Consider the following 13,555-nt stretch of genomic DNA (forward strand, 5'->3'; position numbering starts at 1 on the left):
GCTGTACTCTAACAAATTCTTCCAGTTTCTGGTGCAGTTTATATTTTAAACACTATTTTATATATGAATAATATCAAGTTTATTATCAAGATGAGCAGAGACGAAGCACACAGCAATGATTTCTGCTGACTGAGTGCTGAGAAACACAAGGGCAAACTGTGTGAGATAGGTGATCCAGAGTCCATTAATAAAAAATTCTCTTAAGAAAAAAATTGTAAAAAAGTAAATCTTACAGCCTGAGCTAAGGACTCATCACCATGCTGGAACCTCAGCCTTTTAAGAACAGTCACTAGACATAAAATACACAGATTGCAATTTAATTTGGAAAAAGTTTGATCACTGACAACAACACTGATCAATGACACAGAAAGCAACAGAAAGAAATAACTCTTTTGACTTAATTTAGTTGGTTAACAGTCTGTTAAAAGTTCTGGTGAACTCCTCCATATGTCTGATATAAGCCTTGCAATTATTACTGAAGACACTACAGAACTGTATCCTAATTAAAAGCTCCTTCTGAAGAACTGGCAAAGTAATGTCACTCTGAAGAGTTTACGGTACACAAATTAGATAACGGTTGTCACCAATTGTTCAGGGTCTACGAGTGCTGTATTAGCAAAGTGGTGTTACACAGAACCGTGCTCCTTCTCTTACATTTCCTTCAAAATTCACATGTTAATTTAGTTCTACATTTACACCAAACTCCGCGTAACCTCACGAAACCCTCCCAACTCTATTTTTCTCCGTTATGGGAGACGTGAGATGTTTCCTAATTCCAAATGTCAGAGGCTATAGGTAAATTCTTACAAACCCTAAATTCAACTAGCTAGGTGGAGGTTAGCAAAATCACGAAGCATTGTTCGTGATTTTTCAGAATTCTTCATGAATAATAAGGATGAAAAGATACAGCATGAAGGTTTTTTTGGTACATTATTACTGTCACTTCTAAATAAAGCGTAGGAGTGAATTATTCCAATCAACTCCCCAAAGGTACACAAAACATAAGGCAGCTCTGTAACTTACATAGACCATAATGCTGTGGGAGTTAATGAAACATTAAACCTCTTGACACATGGTGTGAAGGAAAATGTGTTAGAAGAGATAGCTGCAAGACATCCAGGACCATATTGCAGTGAAAGATTTATATTCCCGTGAAAGCAGGCAATCTAATACATTAAAGTCTATATTTAAATCTGAAATACTATTGCTAAGCAGCAGTGGTAGAAAACATAACTTATTTTCATTAAAAGGTTTCTCAAATTGTAAGCAATGAAAGTAGAAGGCTTATGTCTCCACAATAAGTAACTTCCTGGCAAAGTCACAAAAATATCTGGTTGCCTTACTGAACCCTCCCTTCCTTGCAACAGGCGTTGGGATCATTTCAAAATCTCTGAAGGTTAGGGGATGGATGACTGCGAGAAGGCCATAACCTACACCCCACCACTGATTCATCCCTCCATCCATTAGTGTCACAATTTGGTAATTTCTTCTAACCTTGCAGTGAACTGTGTGGATGGTCTACCATAAATGAAACGATCGCTAATAAGATTAAAATTGCTACAGGCCAGTGAGTCAGATATCTAAAGATGGAAATGGCTGTAGCTAAAGACTGTTGGTGACTTTCAGACATCATCATCTCAACACGGAAAATGTCAAAAAGCTGATGGCTCTGAGGAACTTACGGCCCTTCTTGCTGGTACGGAAGGCAAACCTACTGGGCTATAAACAGATCTTCAAATGTCACTTCATCAGGCTAAGTCCTGCAAGATGAAATTTCTGCTGGTAAGTGAACGGAGAGATACACCAATCCCATCCGTGCCCCTCACCAGGCCACTTTCAGTGTAACGGGTAAAAAGCGACATGGCTGAGGGGTGTGAAGACATGGATATTGACAAAAACATTCGCTGTTTTCATCTGTAAACTAATCTCATCAGATCAGAAGCTGAACTGCCTCCCAGTTCACAACATCAATTTAAAGAGATTGAAAGCAACAACTACAGTGCACTGATTGCCAATTAATAGACAGGACACTTGTACAAAAAAAAAAAAAAAGGTCAACTACCTCACTTTCCAAAATCACAATGACTCGGCAACAATATGCACATTGCATCAGTTCCAGCAGCTAAGACACAGCTGCAGTATCCCAACAATTGCACCAATTCCAGCTGTCAGGACACCCAACAACTGCAACGCTCTGGCTACATCAATGACTTTCATGGTTTGGCTGTAATTTCTCCAACTGCAGCAAACGAGACATCGCAACTGTATGCACACAGTATTTTTCAATTCCCTGACTGCACAGTATTAACTCCCTAAATACTGGAGTAATTAAAACTAGAGACAAGCAATATGCTGATCGTGCAGGAATTACCAAGTGCAGTGTGTTTGCAGAAACATCAGATTTGCCTTGCAATGCAGCAGCCAACCTCATTTCCTACTCCACCCTCGAGTGGTATATAAGCTCCCCTTCCCAGAAACAGACGTTAAGGAAAGATATTACAGCAAATCTAAGGACTTTTTGTGCACTTAGAGAAGTCAATTTAGAATTAAAACTCACATCACTGTGGCCTCTTACTGCTGTATGCAAGGTTATATGTGCAACACAACAGAACCCAGAAGCATAGCTAAAGGACTGAGCAAGAGGCACCTTTCTCAATTTATCTGCTTTTCTCAGTATTAAAATGAACTGTGAAGGTCTAAACTATTGCTAGAAATATATTTGCCTAACAAATGTTCCAACAAGAAGAGTTTTGTAAGTAAAGGAGTGTTGGTGGTGAGAGAAGAGCATTAAGCACAAAACCAGATAAAGTCTTCAAGATTATATCGACACCACTGCGCTTCTAAATTCCTTGGCTGTAAAAAAATATTTAATTCCAAGGCTTCACAGATACCAGAGTCAGCAGCTGCATGACTAACCTAATCATCAGTGCTTTTGCACACTCCCTTTCTTTCTCTCTAGCCCATCACAGTGGCTCAAGAATCCAAACTTTAATTAGAAACTGTCATTTATCTTCCCTGGCCTGGTCGAGGCACCCAGCAGAGCTTTGGATGTTGGTTGCTTTAAAATTTATCATTACATTAAAACAGAGTTAAAAGGTATGATGAAAGAGAGAAAGTTCTGCATCTCTCAGTTCAGTTTCTTCAACTTTAGAGATCAGTGAGGCCAGAAGAGCTTGGTTTCTGTTCTCTCTGGTGGGGAGGATCCAGCTGTGCGTTTGTTGAGAGTTGGTGCAGCACTGCAAAGTCATCAAAGAGTCCAAGGCAGCCAATAAGAGCATAGCTCTCGATAATCTGTGTCCAAAAACTTATGATTAATATGCTGAAATGGGTTCATAGAGGTGATATCTTACATAGAGGTTGAGCTGAGAGGACAATGGATTGTGATTAGGTATTGTTCACAATCACTAAGTGAACCAGCAACAGAGAATAGATTGTGATTAGAAGGTGGGTACTGGGTCATTACCATGCATGGCTTCACTTGCCACTGTTCTCTCTCCTGGTTATGCACCTGTATCAGAAGTGCGGTGTACAGAGGAAAGTTAGTGTTGGATTTTCATTAATTCTGTATGATTTTCCATCAGCCTTAGGTCCCTTTGTGACAGAAGTTATGTGCATGCACTGCGGTTTGTTTTACAGAGGTAAAATTTCTGCACAGCCTTGCAGAGACTTCATTTTCTCTGGCTGTATATCCATCTGCACTTCAACGTACTCTGCACTGGTACCCTGGCAAGCAGCGATGCGGCTCCCTTGCTGTTAACTTGCCAAGTAACACCTGTGTCTCAAACTGTGCTTACACCTATCTTGTTTAATAATAGCGTTCGTAACATATTAAACATCTCATCACCAGTGTGTTCAGATTGTGAGAGTAGATACAGTACTTATGTTTCCTTTGTCATTGGCTTTCTTTATTTGAAATATCCTTGAGAAAATCCCTTTAATGACTGATACGTAATTAAAAAAATTAAATAGCTTTCTCCTCCACTAGGAGGTACTAGTCTAATTCTTGTTATTTTGCCTGATGCTTTTGGTAATCTTAACAGACCATACTGCAAACAACAGGAAAAAAAAGACAAGAAATGTAACGTATCTCCAAAAGCAGCTTATTTGTCCAGTAATCTGTACACAATAATAATAAATGCACTGATGGATCAGCAAGTGATCAAAACTTCCCACTGGCATGTGATCTTTTTTCTTTGGCTAGTACAACATTAGAAGAGAAAAAAAAAAAGTAACTAACTCTACATTTTGAGTCTCTGAATTCTGACCTCAGATTTCAGGCACCTAAAATTCTTCTCAATTTATGTCACCAAATAAAATAATGGGCATGTATTATTCATCTTTTTAATATATGCATATTTCTACACCATCTCCATCCATTCTCCTCCTGTTTTAAGGTATTTTTTCTTGTTCTAAACACATCTTTGCTCCTACCCATATCTCTTGCGGTCACTAGCTCAGTGCAATCGTTCCCCTTATCTATTAGAAGCTCACAAACCTTCCTCTACAATACTCTTCAGGTGCAGATACCCTCTCATTCAGGGAAGTACATCTGCCCTAATGGCCACTAAACTCTACATCTTTACAGTAGGCAGGGAAAGTATTTTATGCACTTTCAGAGAGTAGAGTTTTTAGTAATATCATATAAACTCATCAGCGTACAATACTATGTACACTTTTGATGCCAGATCAACACCACCACAATCATATGCTTTTAAAACATTTCAAGTGACCTAAAAATATAACTCTATTATTAATAAAGTTATTGTTATAGTTTTAATATTACAGAACATTTCAAGATGGTACTGATCCGAAGGAAAAACTACCCCTTGCTACATGGATGATTTACAAAGCATATTAATCTGCAAGTTTGAAGTCAAAAGGAAAATTCTCATTAATTTAAAGTCAAAGTATTTATCTGCAAATGATCACAGTTCCGTGAAACTCACCTCTACCTCTCTGACTATCCTGATGATTGACTGTGACTGTACAGCACATTTTTCCTTTACTAAACCCTCATTTTTCAGTTCAAGTTCTTCATTGGCTCTTAGAAGGCTCTTATTCTTATTCAGCAGCTCCTGCAATTCTCCATCCTTTTCTTTAATTGTTTCATCAATGTTCTAACAAAAGAAAACAATAATATGGTTTTGCAAAATTTACCCTGCTGTTATACTGCAAAATAGTACACAAGCAAAATTCAGGAAATGCCCAAACATTCTTTACAAATCTCACAAAAGAGGAGCTCAACATACCGAAACCGAAACCAAAAAAAAAAAAGACCAAACAAAAGCTTTGGGCAACTATCCAATCATTTAAATATTAAAAAAGAAAAAAAAATCTGATTATGTATGAAAACTTAGCAGTATTTATGCATTAAGTCAAGGAATGCACTTTGGTCTCCATGTACAGAGCAACTTCAACTATTTGTCTTTGCTTTGCTGGTTGAATACCACCAGTACCTTTCAGCATTGTACCTCCAGCTGCAAAATGTTTGAGCAGGGGTTCTTTAAAGATTCAGACAGGTGCCTTCTCACAAGCCTTGTTTTGAACATGCTTATTTTCATTAAAATAAAAAAAAAGAGAAGGAGAAAATATTTCACTGTCTATGTCTATTCCTCAACTTCTAGTTTCTGCACAACGAACTGTAAATCATAGGCACTTCAGAGCTTTTAAAGTACCCTAACACATCAGTGAAAAATCTACAGAAGTATGAGTAAAGCTTTTTTCTCCCCTTAGTACAAGCGCTTAATAAAACCTTAACAAAAAATCTTTTTAACGCCACAGATCTCTAAAATTAGGTCTGTTCTGCAAATACAGTATTATACGAAGTGAAGGATTACCATCAAAATCAACAGTAATTCCAAATACAAATGGGATTTTGTAATCATTCCTCATGCAAAATCAAATTACAACTTTTCATTTTTTAATTTCAACTCAAGTCTACCTACCTGAAGCAATAGATCCTTTTGATTGACATTGTCTGTTAGCCGCTTGATAACTAGTTCTTGGCTCTGCAACTTCTGATTGCTTTCACTCAAAAGAATATTGTAATGTTCAACTGCTTTTTCTTTCTCAGTCATTTCACCGTGTAATTTCTCTAGTTGATTTCTAAGGTCCTACAAAAAATGAAACTGAATAATTAGCAAATCAACTTTAAAAATGTTTAAGATTGACAAGCCACATTAATAGCTTAACTTTCCATTACTTTAGATTACGCATATCACTAAATAGTCTGGAGAATGTATTTAAGCCGGTATCTTTCTCTTAGTATCAGTATTATGATTATAATTAAAGAAAACTTTTAGATAAGGTGTCAGTATTGCTTTCTAAAAATCTAAACTGTTATTGTTCACATGCTTTTCATAAAGAATGACTGGACTCCAAGGCTGTTAGAAATATCATGCTGCCACTGTCCAAACAAACACTAACTTCTGAGTCAGTTTCATCCACTGCTAGAAATAGGAAAAAATGGTTTGTCATTTGTTCTTCTCCTTTCCTGCAGCTTCAAGATTAGGTAACTAAGACATGGAAATGACACATCCATCAATAAACACTCACTTATTGTCCATTTTGCTTTGAAAAGACAGAAGTCTCTTTCAATAACCTGATTCAGTAGCAAGTCCAAAGGACCCTGCTATCTGTTTGGATCAACATGGACTACTGTGATGTAAAAAGCAGTATCTCCTAACTTGCAAGTCACACACTTGATGGTGACCATAATTACAGTTTTCTCATCTATGTTCCTACAGACGCTCCTATTTCAATCAAAAAATTGCCATCTGAACTTCCGGTTCCCTTTTATTCTTTACATTTTACTACTAACTGGGAAAATCACTGAATCAATGAAAATACAGATGAAATTATAAGTGTGTTATTAATACCCAGTTTCCAGTTACAGAGTGGAAAAGTGCAGGAACACAGAGCAGTGGAAAAGCTAAACAAGGCTCTGATAACATTCTACCATTTCAGCTTCTCTCCCACTACCACCCTTTGTGTCAACTGTAACTTTTTTGCTGATCTGTTGGAAGTTTCAAACTGAAAAATACATAGCCTGTATATACACAAAGCTTCATTTTCTAAGTTTTTATTTTGCAAGATGATCTAGGACATTTACTGCAAGGACTGTGTGGAAAAAGGGAAGTAGAAACCTTTTACAAAGGCACTGTTGCTTAAAATTAAACAACTAAAACTTACAGAAGCCTTTGCTTTGTAACATCCAAACTTCTCCTCAGACCCAAAGAATCGGGTAACACAGCCTACACCTTCAAATACATTTTCCTCTTATTTCCAAAAAGGGCCCATTTGTGAGGTACCATAAGCCCTTTAAATAGTTTGCACATATGGTAGTCACCTATAAACTTTCCATTTACCTCCGCTGGGATTTAAAATTCAATAGTTGTTTCTTATTCTAAGTACAGGGAAATAGTACTAGTGACACTTTAATTGCATTCTCTTTACAAACTGTTTTATGTCCTTTTCTTGACTTAATTACCTTGCTTCATGCAGGTTCACATCAAATCTTTAACATCACTTTACTACTGCAGTGTTTTATTTCTGTTTATTTTGCACATTAAACACAAATTGTCATTTGCGATGCCTTTTGGTTTACTTGCTTAATCTTAGCTTCATTACCAGGAATCAGCTAAGACATCGCTAATAGCTCCCCCAAAAAACTCATCAAATGTTATTCAGTTTCAAAGAATGGGTAAGCTTATACCCTCGGTTCTGCAAATCAATAGAGGTATTTTTTCATGACCAAAAGACTACTTGTTTGCCAAATAAAATGAAGAATTGCAGAACTAAGTCCAAATTTTGTGTGTATGTGCAAAGTGTCAAATATGCTTCTATTTCTATTAACTACTAACTAAAACCATAGACTGCAGCACAGAGCAATTCCTTTGGAAGTCGCGTAACATCTCATAACCACTGAGCCTTTTGGCTTCAAGCTATGGAACTCTTCAAGTGGGTCGCATCACATACAACACTTGAAGTGGAAGTAGAGGACTAACTGCAGCATTATGATTTTCGTGATGCACTGCAAAGTTTACTCTTTTTTTATTTTTGCATCATTTTTTGTGCTATTGTATCACTACTAGGTAACCCAACTTCAAAAGAACACTCATGATCTGTACCGTAACTTCAAGAACCAATACTCCGTGACTTCTCTTTATGAAAACCATAAACAGATTTACGAGAAGATGCAGGTATGCCCAGGTAGGAAGCATGCTGTTGCAATAACAGTACTACACCCCTTATGACCTAGTCTCAGTGTATAACACTTGTCAGGTACAGAGACCAAGCTTCTGCCTTTAAAACAGCACAAATATTATGGCTAGGTTTAGGGAAAGAGCTGGACTGACAACACATGCTATTGCAGAAAACAGGAAAAGAAAAGCCTGCGAGAGACTTGTAGTTCGAGTTCATCTCCACTAATTCTGCCCACAAAGTTCCCTTAAATCCTTCCCAAACAAGTCAGAGTTGAGACTGAAAGTTGGTTTCTTTGCATAACGCAGAATTCCGTAACGCACAAAACTATCCATCACTATAGCAGGCTGCTTGAACTCATTGACCACTCAAATTGTCTGGGAGAAAATCTATTGGTTTCTATACATCGAGCTGCAAGGATAATAGAGTACCTATGGTTCTCAGAGCATAAACCTCGCTATTCCTTCTGCCAACCTTTTTCCCCGAGAGACTTTTCTATGATTAATGAGAGTTGAACTAAGAAAAATGAACGTGAAGCAGTATAACGTCAAAGACTGGAGCGGATGCCTCCCCCTCCTTGTCAGATGGGAAACAGGTTGGTGAATCATTAAGTCATGAGGCTCCAAAACCTCCCTCTCAGGCTGAGCTGCAAGTAGGAAGAGTAGGTAATAAAGTCTACCTAATGAGTTATTCTGCATTTTCCCCCAATCAAATGATCAACTATGAACAACAAATAAATATACTCTAATTTTCTGCATTTAGATCTGGAGAGAGAACAGTTTCGTGTTTAAATGATCTGAGCTTGAACCAAACTCTTCAAGCAAGAAATACTGAGCTGTTAGAGACACAGCAACATGGCTAAGGAAAGCAGCATTAAGGGTGTGTTGATGTTTATTGCTCATCAGTTGTGAGAATGTATGCCCAAAGGTTATTTCAGAGAGCTTAAAATGACACTGAACTACCGCCTAACAGCAGCTTCTGGAAAGCACTGACCTGAAAGTTTTTGCTTTTGAAGTTGACTCAGTAAAAAGGCAGGGCACTTAGCCACCCTTAGGCACAGAGAGCACTCAAGAACATGTGTTGCTGCAAAAGCCTCCTGCTACCGAGCAGTAGTTTGGTAGGATTTGGATGATCAGGTCACGTTTAGCAGTCTTAATTAACTTAGTTTAACCTTCTTCCATCCAAGTACAGTAATGACTAATCACCTCCAGACAAACTGGCTTACAACAGGGCAGAAGTACCTCTTCTGGCTCTCTAAGGTTTTGTGCGTGCTCATTTGCCCAGACAGATATATGCAAAAAAAATGAGATTACCCCAACAACAGTATAGGAGAAGTCTTTGAAACCTTTCCTGGGAGTGAGGGAAGAGTTAAGACAGCAGTTCATTACAGATGTCAGTGGCAATTTCTACAGTTTAGACACACCTGTGCTAGCTTCATCCTAACAGAGTAGAAACACTAATAAGTAGGTATCTCAGAGAATAAATAGAATAGGATTTTTAGGGCTGTCTCATAAGAATTTCGCATCAGATGACTGAAGTGGTTTTCTATTTGTCAAAGAGCAAAATATCACAGCATATTTTTTTTCGCCCACATATCTACTACTTAATGGGCAACATTTCACAGGCAGGGTTGCTATATCTAAATGTACTAGCAACTCTGAAATTGAAACAGCCGTTCTGCAAGGAATAGGAAACAGGTTAGGGATATAATTTTTAAAAGACTGCTCATCTTTTGGCAGGAATGCTTTTCCCCGAGGAACTAGTCATTTACATGAAAAACTTGGACATAATGGAGTCAAATAGGCTTCTGTAATACAAGCAACTTTGAATCCCCTGGCAAATCCCTACTCAGTCCTATTTTTCCTGCCTTTCCTATAAAGATTTATATTCTAGCTCCCCTGAAAGATGAAAAAAGGCTCTGAATGGAGAAGACAGTTAAAGATAAAATACTTTAAATCAATAAAATATGTTCTTTGTGGCTGTTTTACTGACAGGAGCTATCTGTTCTTTCTCCCCTTAACCTCAACACCCAGAAGAAATTTCAAAGCACAGCAAAGATAGAGACTGTGTGACGGCAGCCTAACCACAGTTGACAATCAGCGAAAACGGTAAGTTAAATAACCGCAGGGGGAAGGTAGGGGAGGAAGGGACCTTATTTGTTTGTAGGTAGAGAGACCCCTCTACTGGTTTTATGTAATATTGCAGTGCAGCAATTTCCACGTCTACATGCTTTATTTCATGAGGTGCTTATTTAATAATTAGAGAAAAATATTAAGTGAAGAAATACAACCTCATTTCATCTTTTATGTTATTAAATATAGTAAGAGGCTGATCCCTAAGTGAAGGGTACCAGCCTGTGCAACTGGGCAGGAGTCTACTCATTATGAAGATGCTGCCCTAAGAGAAGAAATGGTAAGACTTAAGAAAAATCCACATGACAAGACATACAGGTGAGAAGTACATTATGTCAAGCACTCAGCAGAAAGCGCATCCTTTGAAGAAAGGATAAGAACAAGAAACCTGATCCTTCACTTTGTTGAATGAGCTGTGCATGTTAGAAGCAGAAGAGCTCAGACAGACATTTACACTAAGGTTAAAAAAATAACAAGAATAGGAGGCAAAATTAATAAACATAATAATAATATATAAATAAAAAACAAAATTAATAAATTTTTTTTTTTTTTTTTACAGCAAATTGTGATTGACTAATCCTGTGCTTTTGGGGATTTTACAAGCGAAAATTGATACTAGTATACAGCCTTTACAGTGACCAAGCTATGTTAGCAAAAAGCAAGATGAAGTTTGGCTTAAGGTCACAACTGGCTTACTCCTGCATTGTCTTAGAACTTAAAGTGCACTACTTTAACTCTTTTAAGACAACATATAGACATGTAATACAGCAAATACAGCAGAAATAAGACATTGTCATGCATGTTCTGACTACCATCAAGAATTAGAAACCAATAGCTAACATTTACCACTTATAAAAGTTAATCATTTTATCTAGGACTTAGCTAAGGCTACCAAAATGAGATTTGTTATAAAAAATATTTTTCTGTGCGGATTAAGTGCCAGAATTTTCCTCAATCTGCTTGGCCACATTCTTTTGAACACTGACTTCAGGCAAACGCATTTGTCTTTCAAGAAAGCTTTCAAGTTAAAAATTTAAATTTGTTAGAAAAGGACATGCTAGTAACATACAAAAACAATATTTTTAAACTTTATGAAATAAAGGAAAAGTGATAATAACATTAATAGTTTTGTCACTTCTACTCTTCTGTAGTTGTGCTTCATCCAGCTCTTTCTCCATTTTCTCTCTTTCTAAATTCAAATCATTTAGCTCTTGATCGGTCCTTTTAATCCTCCTTTGTAGTTTACGGTTCTCAGCATCCTTTGTAACGTTTTCTGAACGCAGCTCTGCTAAGAGGGTCTCCTTTTCTATCAAGAGAGCTTGATAATCCTCAGCACCCTGAAACATAAAAGCAGCATTCAGAGTCTGTGAGGGTAATCTGTAGAACCTAGAAGTCTTCACTTCTGTTGCTTCCACCACACACACGATCCTTCTAGCACACCGAACTTATGGTAAAAAAGTGAAATGACAGTTACCTGAACAAGGCAAATGTTACACTGAACATTTTCTTGAGTATCTGATGTCACAAGCGATAACCCAGCATAAGACAGCCTTAGAGATAATTGAGAATTAGATAAAAGGTTGATCTGCAAAGGAGCCCATAAGGCAAATGAGACCATATTGTTATTGGTTCCCAAAGCCCTCATTAGATGAAGCTTTCTACTTTTGGGTCAAAGCGAATCCAGACTAGGTCAAGTAGTTACCAAGTCATAAGCATATTCAGTATATGAAATAGCAAGCGTGATTTCTGTTCTTCCCTATCACATACTGTTTTAACTGGTCTCCTTGAAGTTCACAACACTGGTGACAGGGGTAGAAGGCTACGCAGCACGATCTCTCACAGAAAGCTGCCTTCAACTCAGGTTTGCAGCTAAGTAGCAGAGTAATGAGGAGAAAGGCTTGCATAGTTTGTGAGAGCGCAATATGGATTCTGTAGATAGGAAGAATTAGTTGCATATTTTTAAACCTAGAACTCCTAAAAAATAATCAAACTCAAAAATAAAAGGGTTAAAATTAGAGTAATATTTCAAAACACTGGACTTCTGTGGTATTAAGTAGCAAACATAGGCTATAGGTTCACACACGGGCCAAAATGACTTGAAGATGACACAGGATATCCTTTTTACCATACAGCACACAAATTTGGGCTTAAGTCAAATAAGTAGCTTTTGAAGAAATGGAGGTGGTCTGGATACTAAACACTACTATTGCAGTTGGACTGAAATCAAAAAACTATACAGTCACAAAGCTGCAGCAGAGTGTAGCATGCAAGCATATGGAACTTCTTCCGTTCCTGCTGAGGTAAGAAACCAAGTGGGTGAACAATCATCATAATGAAAGTGTCATTATTGCCATTAATCAGTACTAATTACTGAAAGTTCCAAGTCCACCTTTTACTAGACTTCATTTTGAAATGAGTTGGTAAATATTATGCGGTCTATTTTAAAATCGAACTTCTTTCTCCCATCTTACATATTAAGACCTTTAAATTGCATAATTATCATAATAAAGTTCTCTTCTTTGCACACACAAAAGCATTACTAAATCACATTTTCACAACACTCCACTATTTTATAGATAGTGGTTTCATATTCATTATATGAAGAAATACAAGTCTCTCATACCTAGTTCAATTCTGCTTATGTGGAAGAGGGTGCTGTTACCATACTTTTGAAGAACCACCAAAACATTAAGTCAATAAAGACAACTCAGTATCATCTCAACTCCATAAGTATGTCTTCATTTTTTTCCCCCTCATTTGCTTTTAGACATTTCTCCCTCCCTTCTCAGTTGTTACAGAAGAAAAAACAAGATAAGAAATCGGACATTTTAAGACTCAACCACTTAAGCAGAAATGTTTTGGGGAAACTTGTTTCATAAGAAAACTAAGCATTCAAAAAAGTACTTTAAACTACTCTCCATTCCTTTACCTTCAAATGTACAAAGCTATATCTACTGTATGGTATTATGGAAAAGGGAGCTGCAGGGAAGAAAAAACATTAACTGCTTGCTTCTTACCTTGAATTTTTGCATGTGTGCTTTGTGAGTTGCCTCTCTTGCCTTAGCCAGTGAAGCATTTAAATCTTCAATTTCAAAACCAAGTTCCTCATTCTTTAAGTAAAGTAAAATGAACACTATGTAGAAAGTTATTTCCAAGGGATGGTGATTCAGTAATAGCTATCCCACCATCTCATTATCCATCCATCCAACTACACAAAACAA

The 13,555-nt window shown here is 37.2% G+C and overlaps 1 protein-coding gene across 2 annotated transcripts in view; it reads right to left on the bottom strand.

Moving 5' to 3' along the window:
* Window positions 1–13,555, bottom strand: part of CDK5RAP2 (CDK5 regulatory subunit associated protein 2) — an 80,008-nt gene that overhangs the window by 50,235 nt on the left and 16,218 nt on the right. For both annotated transcript variants that reach the window (XM_040531574.1, XM_040531573.1), the window contains exons 11-14: window positions 13,352–13,444; window positions 11,453–11,671; window positions 5,946–6,113; window positions 4,947–5,117 (exon numbers count right to left, since the gene is read on the bottom strand). In XM_040531574.1, the coding sequence (XP_040387508.1) occupies window positions 4,947–5,117; window positions 5,946–6,113; window positions 11,453–11,671; window positions 13,352–13,444 (651 nt within the window). The remainder of the gene's footprint in view (window positions 1–4,946; window positions 5,118–5,945; window positions 6,114–11,452; window positions 11,672–13,351; window positions 13,445–13,555) is intronic.

The sequence above is a fragment of the Cygnus olor genome, chromosome 19 (genome assembly GCF_009769625.2).
Source record: "Cygnus olor isolate bCygOlo1 chromosome 19, bCygOlo1.pri.v2, whole genome shotgun sequence".
NCBI classification, from domain to species: Eukaryota; Metazoa; Chordata; class Aves; order Anseriformes; family Anatidae; genus Cygnus; species Cygnus olor.